Raw genomic sequence first — 16,846 nt, forward strand, 5'->3', positions numbered from 1 at the left:
AATTATATAGCTTGTATTATTTGTTTGTTTTGTTTGTTTTTGGTAATTTATTTTACATATTTGCTCATTTTTATTGACACTTTTTTTCTTCTGGATAGATTTCTGCCATGATTTTTGGGAGCAGTAGCATGTGGAATTTATCCCACATCCAAGTAGGCAACAGTAGATCGAAATTTCTGAAAAATTTTGGGAGGTGTGCCAGTTTCCCAACTGTCTTTGGGCAGTAGACGGGAAACATATCCATATTATCAAGCCCCAAGGCACTAGTTCATAGTATTTTAACTACAAAAAATATTTCTCAATCATATCAATGGCCATCACTGATGCCCAATACCTTTTTGTGGCAATATATGTTGGGGCTTACGGCCGAACCAATGATACCATGGTCTTTATAAAACTTTCCATGGGGCGAAGGCTATACAATAGGCAAATTGATTTTCCACCACCTCAACCACTACCAGGTACAGATGCTCCCCCAATGTCCTTTGTTAGTTGCTGATGAGGCGTTTCAAACGTGTGGCAATCTAATTAAACCGTATTTCAGCCACGGATTAAACTGGAGCAAACTCGTATTTAAAAAGTTTATAGGGACTGCAGGTGGTATAAGTACATAGCTGATGGTAGGAGTAGTAGTACCTAGGTACTACTACTCCTAGCATCAGCTATGTACTTATAACATACAGCTCCTATGTATAAGTACATAGGAGCTGCTTATATTTATTTTTTTCTACAGTTGCACAACAAACAAAAAAAAAACGTTATACTCGCCTTCAATGGCGTGCTTCCTTCTCCCTCGCAGAGACAAACAGGAAGCTTCGCAACCAGCTCCTCCTATATCCCGGCGCAGGCCGGAAAAACTGCAATTTCCGGAACACTTGGTACCGATGTTCTGTCAGAAAACCTTAAATTGTCAGATTACCTTACCCCACGTGACTTCCGGTGGTGTGCGCCTCCGCGCAAGCGCAGTACCACGCCTCCGCGCTTCCACGCAAGCGCAGTACCAGGGCATGGGTAAGTTAAAATTACAGTGAGCGTTGACTCATGGATACCGTGCGTGCGCTCTCAGGGGTAAGGAGATCTGACTGTCTTTTGTCTTGTTAAATCTCCTGACCCTCACACTGCGCATGCGCGGATTGAAGCCAGCCAGCAATGAATCTGAAGCGCGCTGTGTAGTGAGGGTAAGAAGATTTTACAATCCGTGCATGCGCAGCGTGAGGGTAAGGAGATTTAACAAGACAAAAGACCATCAGATCTCCTTACCCCTGAGAGCGCACTCGCGTTGGGGTGCACGCGCAGTGTCCATGAGTCAACGTTCACTGTAATTTGAACTTGCCCATGCCCTGGTACTGCGCTTAGGAGCACTCCCCCGGAAGTCACGTGGGGTAAGGGAATCTGACTATTTAAGGTTTTCTAACAGAACACCGGATCCAGCATTAATACATTTCAATGGAAATTAATGCAAGTGTTCTGGAATTTTGGCCGGAGGAAAAAACGCTGCATACTGCAGTATTTTCCTCCGTCCAAATACCGTAAAGGGACGGAACGGAAGACATCCTGATGCATACTGAACGGATTGCTCTCCATTCAGAATGCATTAGGATAAAACTGATGCGTTTTTTTTTCGGTATTGAGCCCCTATGACGGAACTCAATACCGGAAAACTTTAACGCAAGTGTGAAAATACCCTTACTTTTCCAGGCATTTTTTTGTCGTCCCAACTTTTTTGAGTTGCGTTGCTGCCATTAAGTTCCCAAAAAATTTTTTTCATTAAATGGTAAAATGTTTTACTTTTAACATCTGATATGTGTTCTTTGACCGTATGTGAATAAAATGAGTCAGTGAGATTTGCAAATCATGACATTGTGGTTTTATTCACGTTTACACGGTGTCCTAACTTTTTTGAAATTGACGTTGTGCACGTTGCCAAAGTTGTCGACACCACCCCCCAGCCCCCCCCATTCCCCACCCCCACCCCCCCCCACCCCCACCCCCACCCCCACCCCCCGATATTGACCTATCCTTGGATAAGTTATCATCAGTAGGCTAGTCGTACAGGTCAAGCACTTTTTGTGTATTGCATTACTTAGGGCATTATCATTTTTGCTCATTATTTAATATCCCCCCATTTGTCTTAACCTGACAATGGGTTTTGGGCCTGTTACTCGTCTCGTCCAGGTATTCACGTTGTATACATGGGGAAGGGTTACAGTAATAAAAGCATAGAGCACCTGGAGCAGATGTCTATATTATAGCGGATCGACTGGAGCAATTGTAAAATGCTTTACAATGATGACTGGAATGGCCGGCTGGAATGAATGATTTCATGCCTATTAAAATAAGTTATAGCGCCCCGCTGAGCCCTTAATTAACAACGCGTTGCCTATAAATTTATGTGTGAATATTTAACGAAAATAGGAAATGCCATTAAAGAAGCAAAAAGTGATTGGAACAAATTGCACTTGTAGCTGTAAAGTCGGAAAAGCAGCGGCCGGGGGGACACAAGCGCGGCCCTCCTGCCCCCTCACCGCATTGCTTGTTCTGTAGTAAAACCTATATGAGAGGCTGGAGAAAGCCTGGCATTTATTTATATTTTTTTATGACTTTGACTAATAAACATATTTGTCCATAAAGTTGGATTCAATAAGATGGAGCCCATGGAGGGTCGGGATGCTTGGTCCCGGAGCCGCGGGGGTTAGCAATGCTTAGGAGAGCCGTGAACATGCTGACCCCTTGGCTTATGACAGTCTGGAGACCGCATTGGTTTCTATAACCTGCACGGTGGATTGGTAGACTGGGGGGGGGTTACGTAAGGTTTCTGTTGGCAGTTTGACATTATGTTCTACATTCAGAACTGAATTACACAATGGTTTAGTTTTTTTCCTGCAGCCTGAAGGTGTGTTACGTGCTGGTGTCAGCAGAAATTTTCAGTGTTGGAACAATTAATTTTCTGCGTAAAAAGTCCCACACGTAGAGCATCCGTCTCAGTGGGCCAAAGGTGACCCTTAGACTGTATATTAGAGGATTTAATATACAGCAGTTCCCTACGGCTATATTCGCATGCGTCGGCACTGGTGTTGTAGAGCGCCATCATCTTTAAGGGGGTTTGATTCCAACCAAATAGATTTCACTAGGAAAATGCTTGATTTCTATTATTAAAGGGGTTGTCCCATGGACAATAGTCTACATTTTTCAAACTAGCACCTGGATCTGAATACTTTTGTAATTGCATGTAATTAAAAATGTTCTAAAGCCACGGAGTTATTCAATAAAATCTCTCAGTATAGCGCCACCTGCTGTTTGCTCTTTTTCTCTGTCCTGCTCACTGAAGTGGCCGCACATGCTCAGTTCCATCCGTCAACTGCCACCAGCTGCAGCAGAAAGGACATGAATCCTGAGAGAGTGCACGCCCCCTGAGCTGTCAGCTTGAAATAAATCTATATATATACGTTATATAGGACCGCGCTGCTTGTCAATTTTCAGGAAAGATTCCTCCTATGTTCAGGTCGTAGGCGTACTGCAGACCCAGGGAAAAGAACAGCAATCTTCACACGAGACGCTGACCCTACTCTGACCAATAGAAAACGACACTTCTTTCATAAGAGATTCGTATTTACTCACACAGATCTGCTCACATGATTGACTCCAGGAACCGCACCCTCCTCACCTACAAGCTAAGGCTACATGCACACGACCGTATGTGTTTTGCGGTCCGCAAAAAAAAACTGATGACATCCATATGCCATCAGCCTTTTTTTTTTCTTTTTTTTTGCGTTTTGCAGATCTATTGTAACAATGCCTAAAACGGACAAGAATAGGACATGTTCTATTTTTTTTGCGGGGCAACGGAACGGACATACTGATACTGGCGGCTCGGATGCGGACCCATTCACTTCAATGGGGCCGCAGAAGATGCGGACAGCACTCCGTGTGCTGTCCGCATCCGTTGCTCCGTTCTGTGGTCCCACAAAAAAAATATAACATGTCCTATTCTTGTCTGCGCTTTGTGGACAAAAAAAGCGTGCCATTCTGCAAATTGGACTGATGTTCATTGGAATTGAAATGGTCAAATCACATTGGCGTGGAGGAGATCAATCGCTGGGAGGTGGAATGGATCTACAAATCAGACACATTACAGCCACAGGGACTAAATGTGGAGTTTGACCTAAATCGCTGTTTAATGTGATGGAATTGCTCCGAATCTTTACTAATTTAGAGCTGCGATTCCTTAAAAAAATAAGATTTTGAGGCTTTGAAAAGTGCAGTTTTAGTTGTGGTTGTACTGACTATGTGAACAGCACCCAGTGGGTAGAAAGGATGGGGTGCGGTATTTAATGCTGAGAGGATTAGCTTGTAGGTGAGGAGGGTGCGGTCCCTGGTTTCTGGAGTATATCATGTGAGCAGATCTTGGTTGAGTGAATACGAATCTCTTATGAATGAAAGAAGTGTCGTTTTCTATTGGTCAGAGTGAAGCATGTGACCGGAGCAGTGATAAATGGGAAAACGGGTAACTTTTTAGTTCTTAGAACTGGAGTGTGAATGGAGAAATCTGAGATGTCTCTTTACTATTGATATTTTTAGAGAATTGTTTTATATGGATACTGGACGGGGGGAGGTGGGAACATGCATTTAAAGATATAAAAAGACAGCCCCAATAGAAGGTGGAGTATGCGCCCCTGACGAAGCGTGAGCGAAACCCGGCTCGGGCAGGCGTACGAGGGTGATTTTATTGATGATATGCTTTTAACCTTACAACGTTTGTGAGTAGAAATAAAACCCTTTATATGTCATTCTGTCGATGGTGCTTCACTATCTATGCCACCTTCTGATACTTCACAGAGCGACTAAGGCTACTTTCACACTGGCGTTTTGGTTTCCGTTTGAGATCCGTTCAGGGCTCTCACAAGCGGTCCAAAACGGATCAGTTTTGCCCTAATGCATTCTGAATGGAGAAGGATCCGCTCAGAATGCATCAGTTCGCCTCCGTTCCGCTTGCAGCGTTTTGGTGTCCGACTTTCAATGGTGTTCAAGACGGATCCGTCTTGGCTATGTTAAAGATGAGGCTACTTTCACACTCTCTTGTTCGGTGCGGAACCGTCATGGATCTGCACAGATGGATCCGTTTTTGTATTATCTTTAACATAGCCAAGACGGATCCGTCTTGAACACCATTGAAAGTCAATGGAGGACGGATCCGTTTTCTATTGTCACATTGTGTGTCAGAATGGATCTGTTTGGCTCAGTTTTGGTGTCTGCCTCCAAAGCGGAACGGAGACGGAACTGATGCATTCTGAACGGATCCTTTTCCATTCAGAATGCATTAGGGCAAAACGGATCCGTTTTGGACCGCTTGTGAGAGCCCTGAACGGATCTCAGAAACGGAAAGCCAAAACGCCAGTGTGAAAAGTAGCCTAATACAAACGGATCCGTTCTGAACGGATGCAGACGTTTGTATTTTCTGAACGGATCCGTCTGTGCAGGTCCTTGACGGATCCACACCAAACGCGAGTGTGAAAGTAGCCTTACCCAGAGGGTCTGCGTCTCGTGTGAAGATTGCTGTTCTTTTCCCTGGGTCTGCAGTACGCCTACGACCTGAACATAGGAGGAACCCTTCCTGAAAATTGACAAGCAGCGCGGTCCTATATAACGTATATATATTGACTAATGTGAATTTTACCCACTTCACTTTGGGACCCGCAGCGCCATATTTACAGGCAACGTATCGGAGACTTTTATTATTGATATAATTCTAGCAGAGCAATGAATGTGGAGATCTCTGGATCCATGTGAGGTGCAGGGCTGGTTCTAGCGGTTGTCATGTACTATATGATGTCTGATTTTAATTTTTTTTGCATTAATCGTGGGATAACCTTTTTAACAATTTGACAAAGGAGGACAACTCTAAAAAAAAATAGATTTATTGCATTTTTGTTTTCTTTAATGATCCAATTCTTGCTAAAGCCATTTGAAGGCCATGGTCTATGGAGCGTATATATAACCTAAAACTGGATTGGCGTGCTCTTTGTGGTGACGATGAAGACGATTGGGCCCGTAGCCTTCATGTGGACGGGTGTGGTTGAACAGGGGGCATATTGTTCCGTGCTACTTAATTAACAGACTTTTATCATTTTCTAAAGCGGCTTCTATTAGTTACAATTCTTCTTCTTTAGCCTGATGGACAGGATAATAGTATGCATTGATTATGATGGACTTGTGTCATTGTGATCTGCATTTGTATAAGTTATTCCCCCTAAAGAGACGTCTTTCCCGTAGGAAAAATTCTGTAGACCCTGGGTGGGGTGCAGCAGGTTTTTGTTAAAGCCCCGACGTAGACAAAAGTGTTTAGTAATGTTAATTACTTTCACTTTTTTTTTTTTTTTTACCCCGACGAATAATCCACTTGCTTCTGAAGTCAGCCATCGGTCTGGAAATATGTCAACTTCTAAGTTGGGACCTTGTGACACCTTGGTTAATATTAACCCTTCAGTGTTTGCTCAGCTTTGTGTTGGTGTTTGTGAAATAAATCACTTTCCAAGCGTTCCCTGAACCTTACACACAGGCTTAATGACGTGTTTGTCTTCTCTCATTAGGATATCTCCACAATTACTGGGTTTCCAGAAGAGCAGCTCAAAACCAGAAAAGTTCACATATATGTGCCAGCACGAAACACCATGCAGGCCGGGGTACAGAACACCAAGAAGTGGAGGATTGAGTTTGATACTCGTGAGCGTTGGGAGAACCCCCTAATGGGATGGGCATCAACGTAAGTGTCTATGGATAATGAAATTGTCCCCTCCTTATTGGTATGTACTTTATTATCTAAGGCCACCATGACAGTGGACACGTGCGTAAGACGTATGATGGTGTTGACATCAACCAGAACAGATATGATGAAGGCTCCTGCATCTGTACCGTCGGCAGTAGCTACACAGTGATTGCTTGCTCAACAATACTAAGCAAATATGAAAGGGTTTTTCTAAGATCTTAAATTGATGGCCTATCCTTAGGCTGTATGATCAATGGAGGCTGACCCCACTAAGCAGTAGAACAAATTCCAGCTGATCCCTTTCAAAGGCATCTGTCAGCAGTTTTGTAGCTTTGAAACTGGCTGACCTGTTACATGTGCACTTGACAGCTGAAGGCATCTGTGTTGGTCCCATGTTCATATGTGCCTGTATTGCTGAGAAAAATGATGCAAATTGGCCTCTAGGAGCAACCGGGGCGTTGTCATTACACCTAGAGGCTTTGCTCACACTGCAACTGCCGCGACCTCTGCACTTTGATTGACAGGACCAGACAGTGTAAATGTTGTCATGCCTGTCCCTGATGATAAAAGTGCAGAGGGTGCGGCAGATACAGGGAGATCCCAGCCTCTAGGTGTAATGGCAACACCCCCCCCCCCCCCCCATTGCTCCTACAGACTAATTTGCATATATATTTAAACATAATTTTTTTCAGCAATGCGGGTACATATGTACATTGGACCAACACAGATGCCTTCAGCTGCCAAGTGCACATGTAACAGGTCAGCCAGTGTCATAGGTACAAATCTGCTGACAGATGCCCTTTAAAAAGGTTTTCCTTACATTAACATATTCATAACATTATATCATGTTTATTGTATAAATCAGAAAAAATTACCAATATTTGCCTTTTCCATGCTGTAATAATAAGGAAATGGCTTAGAAAAAATTAAAAATTATCATATTCCTGCACGCTGAGCACAATAAAAGAATACTTTTTTTTTTTTTTAAATTCAGTTTTTTTGGTAACCTCACATTGCAAAAAGGAATTAAAACTGTTAGTCACTTGCAAGGTAAAAGCTGGCCACAACATGGGTACTTAAATGCAATATCTGTGGGAAAATTGCAGTTACCACATTGGAACATCCTCTGCACATACATTTCTGGAAAACACCTGTGGGATCAAAATACTCTCTGCACCCCTTGAAAAATGCCTTGAAAGGGTTGTAGTTTGCAAAAAGGAGTCACTACTTCCATTATACTGGTACCTCAGAGGTTCTGCAAATGGAACATGGTACCCGAAAACCATTCCTGCAGTCTGTGGACTAAAAGCCAAATGTCTCTCCTTCCCTTCTGAGCCCTGCCGTGTGCCCAAACCGTTGTCTATAACCACATGTTGAGTATTCTTTTACTCGGTAAGTAATAATAAAATAATCATAACATTTCTGGATGAATTCTTTGAGGGCTGTAGTCTAATATGGTGTCTTTTGGGGTCTTTTCTTATGTTTTGGCACATCAAGGTCTCTACCCTAAATTATGTATGGTGTCTGCAAAATACTGTAATGAAAAGGAAGTCCTAAGTCTGGAAGGTGTATCTTCATTTCTCAGGCCTGTGTATAAGTTGGACAGCACATAATAAATGTGTAATATTTGTTGTTGTTTTTTTTGTCCTGCTACAGAAAAAATGGATTACAATTGAAATTTTGCAGAGAAAAAAAAGAAATGAATTTTTCACCTCTACTGTTATTAGGTTGCTTTGAAACACGTAGGGGCACTTTGATTAAGAGCGGTGTTTTAGACGTTGGTCTTAATAAAGCCCTCCACTGACTGCAATTATGTACATAAGTTCGACAGATCCACCACTGCTTCTAAATGTATGACAGCTTCCTAGCGGTCTTACATTTTTACCATTTTCTACACCTAAAACAGGCGTAGAAACTGGTAAAGGAGATGGGCCTGTCGTCCCGCTCCCCTTCCTCACCCACGCCACACTGACTTAGACCTGGTGTGAGCGGGGAAAAGTCACAGATCAGATCCCCCCATGTCAGACCTTTACTTCAGATCAGACCCAATCAGAGGTCACATCCAACCCCCTATGTCATACTTCAGATCAGATGCCCATCAGACATGAAATAAATAAATTCACTTAACTTTCCTTCTCCGCCGCTACTATCTGGTTCCAGCAGTCTCTGCTGCAGTCGCGCTCCCTGATCTTCTCCAGGCCCATGCTGCAATGTCACCTGACTGCATGCAGCGCATCCTGACGCTCTACGCTGTCGGGACAGTGCAACGAGGAACCTGGAAATGATCAAGCAGGGAGAGGGGAATGCAACAGCGGTTCGATCCCCGCGACTCTTGCATGCTAGTGAGCTATCCCATGATGGAAGCAGTCACTAGTATTCGCTTTATAGGACGCACTGACGTTTTCCCCCAACTTTTACACAAAGCTGCATCCAAACTGAATTGGTCCCAAAAAAAACAAAAAACTTTTCCGTTCTAAAGATAGGTGCGGGTCACACGTCAGTGTTCGGTCAATGATTTCCATCAGTGATTTTGAGCCCAAACCAGGTGCGGCTCTAAACACAGAACAGGTGTAGATCTTTCCCTTATACCTTATGTCTGTGGTGGCTCCAATTGTTTTGGCTCACAATCACTGATGGAAATCACTGACCGAACACTGACGTGTGAATGAGGCTTAAGTCTTCGATGTCAGGTTGTCCAACCCTGGGCGCTGATTGGTGCCGGAAGCAGAAAGCTCCATTCACCACGTAGCTCAGCTCCTGTTCAAGTGATATTTTGTTTAGTTCCTGTCTGATTTTGGCCAAGTCCAGTGTTTTCTGCACCAGTCTTGATATCCCTTTCACCGCCAGAGGAAGCACCTAATTTATGACTAGACGCAAGCCTTGTCATAAATTAGACCCATCCTCCGGCGGACTGTACACCAACATCTACGACAGCTGCTGTAGATTTCTTGCTGCTTTCGCGGCAGTAAACTGGTGTAAATGTTTGTTGGGGCGTCTGGCCACAACCCATTCCCGCCATTGCCACGCCCCCTTTAGTGAAAGTGGCGAAGGCGGCATAAAATCTGAGATGCGAATTTTTTTTAAAAGTCACACACATAGGGGGAATTTATCATAAAGGGAACATTTGAAGTCCGTTTTGCTTGAGTCTGCGTTGCAGTACTTTATGGCACATTTATCAAATCTCTTTGTCCGGTCCTTAGACCTGACACGTTTGTCTAGAGAAGCTCCTCCAGTTTTCCTCCTCCTGGAGTGAGACTGCGACTTCTTAAAAAAAAATCTCCATGATAAATCTGGCGTGAAACTCATTTACATAGCTAACCACACCCACTTTCCCACCCACACTACAAAAGTGGAGTGAGTGGTGTAAAAATGAAAAAAGTCACACAATTTTGCGTGAGTGCAAAAAAAGTCGCAAAAGCCCTATTTTTGCGACATTTTGACACCAGAATTCTGGCGTGAAGGTATGATAAATCAGGGCCATACTGTACTTTGCGACTTCTCCCCCTTGGTGTTTGCAGATGAGCATAGGAAAGCGCAGCTATACGGGCGTTCTTCGTACTGCGTAGTGTGCGTTCTGCCGCGTTCCTGTATTCTGATTACATTGGGATCTCGCTTCACGTTGCCTCAGTTGTATCCGTCTGCTTCGTCCCACATGTTGTGCAGCATTGATTAGATTGGATTCGTGCTGTCTGTCGATGGCGTTTTGCTTGCACGGAGATTGTACGCACATGGTTTGCATATCCCGTCTTGTGCTTACCTCTTCATGCTTTGGAGCTCTGTGGGACATATGTTGTCGGTGAGAGAAGATTAACTATGTAATTATGCTCTTATAACAAACATCAGGGCAGCTCATGCCGACATTCACCCGGCCATGTTTAGTCGTCTTCTACCATGTAATCCCCGGATAGCTCACAGCAGTCACTAGTTTTAGTAAATATCGGAGGTCCCGTCTTAAAGGGGTTATCCAGGAATTTGATATAATAAGTCATCAACATCAGATCTGCAGGGGTCTGACTCCCGGAACCCCTTCCGATCACCTGTTCCAAGAGGTCGCTGTGCTCCCCGGACAACTTACCAAGCACAGCGCCGCACATTGGATAGTGTCTGCACTTGGTATTGCTGCAGCTCAGTCCCAGTGAAGTGAATGGAGCTGAGCTGCTCCTAGGCCGTGTGACCGATGAACGTGATGTCACTGGCCTAGGAAGAGACCTAAGCGCTCCTAGATCAACACAGCCTATTAAAACCGCTGATCGGCAGGGGTCTAAGGAGTGGGACCCCCACCGATCTGATATTGATGACCTATCCTGAGGACATGCCATCAATATCAAATTCCTGGATAACCCCTTTAAGGTTTTTAGAGCTGCAGGTGAGAAAGGTACATAAGTAACTAGGGCAGACATATTGCTGGGAGTAATTCTATTGAAGAGCAATACAGTCTGATATCAGGGAGTAATTCTATAATCTACACTTTCTGGTAGGAATTTTCTGGAAGAACCCCTTTACACGTCCCCATTAGCGTATGTGTCATCAGAAGCGAAAATATTGGTTACACAAAGTCTTTTTTGTTAAAGTTATCTTTATAGAATGTGTTTTTTCACCCCAAATAAAAATCCTAAAATCCTGCAGATTTCGCACTGGCCACTAGGTCTGAAATATGTCAAGACTTTCCGTTCTTTGAGGGCAGCCCCACGGACCATAGACGCTGAGACCTGTGCAGAGGTCAGGAGGGGGTAGATGAGCTGTGATATCATTGATGGTGGATCCTGTGTTAACTATACAGAGGTGTTACTTGTGCTTGTAATTCTTCCTGCCTGATGAGGACAACGGCTAGTGAAAAGTTACCTGCACAACACAGGAAATCATGACCTTGTGGCCAGTTTGAAAATTGCAGGATTATATACAATTTTTTTATTTTTTATAATTGTCTTTTTTATTAAAGTACTTTTGCAAAACATAATACAATAGTGTCATCCTGCTTATTTCCTTATTTCTTTTTTCTTTTGACGTAAATACCAGTGCAGTAAGTAAGAACTGTAAACCTCAGAATACTAGTAGTAATGTCATCCAAACATCATCAACGGATTTGACGGATTTTATACAATTTTAATAATATACAACATGGAAAATTTAAGAAAAACTGACCATAAATTCTATTTATTGTACAACCGTGATTTAAACAATAGGTCATTTTCTGAAGACAATTGCTACACAGTAGACTGACATGATGATGTTCACAAGCAGCGGCACAAAACAGTTTAAATTGGGGGTAAACCCATTGTCCTCTAACCAGTAAGATAGATAATAAATGCTAATTCCATCCAAATCCCTCATGATGTGATCTCATTTCAGTGGATGTATCCGCCACTTGTTCTAGTTTCTGTAGGATGAGAATGCGCAGGGTAAGCCACTCATAGCACTTGTCCTATCCCAGTAGCGCAGGGAGAAAAAACGGATGCCTCTGGGAAATGTAGATTCCCAGTACGACATGGCAGTCACGTGCGATGCAGAATCGCCCACTTTAATTTAAGATCAGAAAAGAATGAAGGAACCAGGGAGGAAAACCTAGAAAAGCAACATGTACATTTATTTGAGCACATTAGACTGTTTTCTAAAGATTTCGGGGGGGAAAAAGTTAGATTCTGAGAGAACCCATTGGGTTGTGGGTTTTCTCATCTCTCAACCAACAGTGAGCGTCTTTATCGCTGGGTAGTTGGTGTAGCTGGAAGTGGTGTCGTCTTCATGGATGTGTCCCAGGTTTGCTTCAATAACAAGACCGTTTATTTTTCGCTTGTAATTATTATTATATTTTTTTTTTGTTTAGCGCTGACCCCTTGTCCAACATGGTTCTGTCATTCACCTCTAAAGAAGATGCTATTGCCTTTGTAGAAAAAAATGGTGAGTAATGTCACCGGAGCCGCCTCTGGAATCTCTGTTTTTCGCTTTCTCAACTTGTTTCTTTCAATGCAGATTCATAGTTTCAAGTTTGTAGACCTTAAAGGGGTAGTCTCTCTTCAGCAAGTAGCATTTATCATATAGAAAAAGTTAATACAAGGCACTTACTAATGTATTGTGATTTTCCATATTGCTTCCTTTGCTGGCTGGATTCATTTTTCCATCACATTATACACTGCTCGTTTCCATGGTTACGACCACCCTGTAATCCAGCAGCAGTGGGCGTGCTTGCACACTATAGGAAAATGCTCTGGCTTCTCTGGTGGCCGAGACCGTGGGAGCTCACATAGGGTGGTGATTTTTTCTATAGTGCGCAAGCACGACCACCACTGCTGGATTGCAGGGTGGTCGTAACCCCTAGAAAAGAGCAATAGATAATATGATGGAAAAATGATGCCAGCCAGCAAAGGAAGCAATATGGACAATCACAATACATTAGTAAGTGCCTGGTATTAACTTTATCTACAGGATAAATGCCACTTGCTGAAGTGAGACAACCCCTTTAAGGCCTCATGCACACGACCGTTGTTTTATTCCGTGTCCGTTGTTCCGTTTTTCGTGATTTTCTGCGGACCCATTGTCCATATTGCCAAAACTAGATGTGGATCCCACCTATCTCTAAAACAGAGCCCTCAAAGTGAACAAGAGCACGTGCTTGGCCACCCTCCATACTTTCCTATGGCACTGTTTTGGCTATTTCTGGCCGTGCCGTAGAAGTAAATGGAGCAGTGGCCGCACTACCTCGGTGCGCTCTCCGTTCATTTGAGTGAGCTCACTCGCCTGGCTATTTTCGGAACCCCCATAGAAGGGAATGGAGAACCCTGTTCACTTTGAGGGTCCCTTTCTAGAGATAGGTGCGGGTGCCAGATGTGGGACCCCCACCTATCTGACATTGGTGGCATATCCTAGCAATACGCCACCAATGTGTAAGGTGACGCAACCTCTTTAAGGGGTGTTCCCATCTTAAGCATACCTTAAATACCTCGTAAGTCGTGCCACAGGGAACCTCCCTGCTCGCGAGAAAGGAGTCTGTTGATTTCCATCAACTACATCCTAAATTATAATTTATAGAGAAAGTGAGGGAAGTCGGTGACATCTCATTTATGGTGTGTTCAGTGGGATAAATGGTTAACATGGAAATGCTGATTTAAACTATACTTGTGGATGCCATTGAACACACCCTTAAAGGGGTGATCCTTCAAAAAGAATGCATCCCCTTATCCATAAGATTCCTGGGGGTCTGACTTCAGCAATCCTGAGAATGGAGGATCCCTCGAGTCCTGAGAATGTCAGTCTACCACTCCATTCACATCCAAGGACGCCTTCACACGCTGACGATTGTGTTGCAGAACATTCTGCGACCGAAAATCAGTTTCTGAAAGCGCACGTTTTTCTGCAAGCCCCATTTTAGTGAATGGAACAGATTTTCAGTCATGGAATTTTCTGCAACAAAATCTGCAGTGAGTGAAGGCGCCCCAAGGGACTGACCTAGACGGCGTTCCGTCAGTCACACAGAAGTGAACCAACATGGCCGCTACATTCAGAGAGGGGAATCAGGGGTCCTCTGTTCTCGGGATTTTGTGGATAGACCCTTACATAGCACAATGTACAACAATACGGAGCTCACCCACCCCATTCTGCCAAACATACGTTGGGTGTGGTGGACGAGCTCCATGTTGTTGTACTCTATGGGCCACATTTATTATAGCGCCGGCCTCTCCATAACTCCAGCGCCAGTTCTAAATGTAAGACTGCTTCCAAGCTGTCTTACATTTAGACCATTTTCTACGCCTGCCGTCCCGTCCCCTTCCCCGCCCGTGCTGCGCTCACCTGGCGTGGGTGTATTTCAGTATAGTAAATGATTCCTTATGAACCTGCGTACCTGCAACTGTATATATGGGTTTACTCTGGCACTGTGCTGTTTGTGGCCACATCACCATAGAAGCCAGTCATTGGCTGCAAAGGAGCATGTGACCGCCGCCAACGCTGTGTGGGGACCGGAACATGGAGGCGGCACAGAAGACCGGAGCTGCAGGGAGCAGGTAAGTATCAGTCTTGTGTTTAGAGAGGAAGGCTGCGGGCACTTGCTATGAACTGATTATTCCCGGAGAACCCTTTTAACCCGCCCCTCATTAACCATGCCAAGTGAGAATTACAGAACTGCAGCTTTTGTGTGGCCCAGCCAGCGAGGGTGGGTTGTGAGAAGTAAGAGAAGGTGTAATAAAAAAGTTATGTAACCTGTAGTCAGACAGACACACAGACAACCCATAATCATTGTGTAATAAAGTTCTTGTTACAGCCAGAGGCTAAAAACCTGTGCGGAGCTGTACCTGGCTATCTCCGGACCTCCCATAGAGGTGAATGGAGCGTGCATGCCCAACCTGCCGTTCCGTTTATTTCGATGGGGTCCTCTTTCTCGTGATCGGTGAGGGTCCCCGTGGTACGGCCCCCAACAATATAAGGGCTCTTTTATATAAGCGCGTTTTCCGTCCAGATGCAATGCTTGTAGTGAATGCATAGCATCCGGACTGAATCCTGACCCATTTATTTTTCAGTAGGTCGGTGTACAGTTTTCATGCACCATCTCTGCATTTAGGAAAAATCACAGCATGTTGTGTATTGTGCGTGAAAAAACGGAAGGCATCCGGATGCAATGCGTTTTTCAGTGTTGGTGGCCACAAGCTGTAGATTGTGTGAAAAACGCATGCAATAACAAGAGAGACCTTGCCCCACGCGATCTAGCGCAGGGCAAGGGAGCGCGTCGGAGCATGAGATGCTCAGATGCTAGCCTCAGGGGGCTGCCTGGGTGAAAATAAGAGTATGTCCGGGTTCAGCTCTGAACCCGGACAACTCCTTTAAGGGCTCGTGCACATGGCCGTTGCCCAGCCGTGGCCATATTGCGGACCGCAAACAGCGGGACTACATTCACTTGAATGGGTCCACAATCCGGAAGGGAGGCACTGAACCCCACAGAAGCACCACGGAGTGCTTCCGTAGGGTTTCTGACTGTGGCTCCGCACCGCAAAAAAGTGGTGCATGCCCTACTTTTTTGTGGTGCAGATGGATCACGGACCCGTTCAAGATGAATGGGTCTGGATCTGTCTGCGGAATCCACACGGATGTTGCCACCAAATTGCGGTTGCCAATGCACGGAACGGCCGATCAACGGCCCTGTGCATGAGCCCCTCAGTATGTATTTTGGGAGCTTTGAAGGAGCTTAGGTGCATAGTACAGGTTGCCAGCCTCTGGATGTGTATAAGGATGCTAGAAAGTAGGGATGGAGGAATTACAGTGCACAGAGCCAGCCGCTTCAATATTTCTGTAAGTCTGTCCACCCTAGCCGACACTTGCTGAGGTTATTCCCAACTCATCCATGAAAGGCCGAGATGAGAGACCCCTTTAAGTAAAACATATGTTTCCAAACCTGTAGTATTTCTACATTTCTCTGACTTCTGTGTGTCCCGCCGCCCGGGTGCTTCATCTGGACAGTCTGCTATTTAAAAGCCCAATTTCTTCCGGTCCCTGTGCCCGTCTGGCGTGTTTACGTCTCCGTGTATATAAACCGTTCCTTTGATGCCTGGGCCACGTGCACAAGCAGAGGATAAAAAATGTCACTGGCTGGTAATTTTCTATGTTTAGTTTCTGTTCCCCGTGTTTACATCTAATCAAGCGCGAGTTATGTCATTTTTATAGGTTGGAGTTACGAGGTCGACGAGAGGAGGATTCCAAAGCCAAAATCCAAGTCTTATGGAGCAAACTTTTCTTGGAACAAGCGGACCAGGATATCCACGAAATGAATTGTTATTGGCCGTCCATAAGTCTGACTGCGAGCGAAGTCAGCTGCGCTGTATTTATAGCAGCCGAATAATACAACGCTTAATCTCCTAATAAATATGACCTTTAAACTACAAACACGTCTTGTGGTGTCTATTTAAAAGGTTTTTGAAGTTTCCAATTGATCCTTTGTTAAATTTATCTATATTTAGAGGCGATTTAGGGAGTTCATAGCTCTAGGAAACTGCCGAGCGCCAAGTCCGGGATATCAGCTGCAGCGTTCAGCAATGTGACAGTATTCTCCTAGACCTCCGCTAATCCATCCAGAGAAATTCTTGCTTTGTTCTCGCTCCTGTC

General features: G+C 44.4%; 1 protein-coding gene across 1 annotated transcript in view; it reads left to right on the plus strand.

The window, feature by feature from the left end:
- NDUFS4 (NADH:ubiquinone oxidoreductase subunit S4) overlaps positions 1–16,627 on the plus strand; it is a 151,385-nt gene extending 134,758 nt beyond the window's left edge. Inside the window, exons 3-5 of the mRNA XM_040421234.1 lie at positions 6,588–6,760; positions 12,585–12,658; positions 16,409–16,627. Of these exons, the coding sequence (XP_040277168.1) occupies positions 6,588–6,760; positions 12,585–12,658; positions 16,409–16,512 (351 nt within the window). The 3' untranslated portion in view covers positions 16,513–16,627. The remainder of the gene's footprint in view (positions 1–6,587; positions 6,761–12,584; positions 12,659–16,408) is intronic.
- The last annotated feature ends 219 nt before the right edge of the window (positions 16,628–16,846 follow it).

This window comes from Bufo bufo, chromosome 2 (assembly GCF_905171765.1).
Source record: "Bufo bufo chromosome 2, aBufBuf1.1, whole genome shotgun sequence".
Taxonomy (NCBI): domain Eukaryota; kingdom Metazoa; phylum Chordata; class Amphibia; order Anura; family Bufonidae; genus Bufo; species Bufo bufo.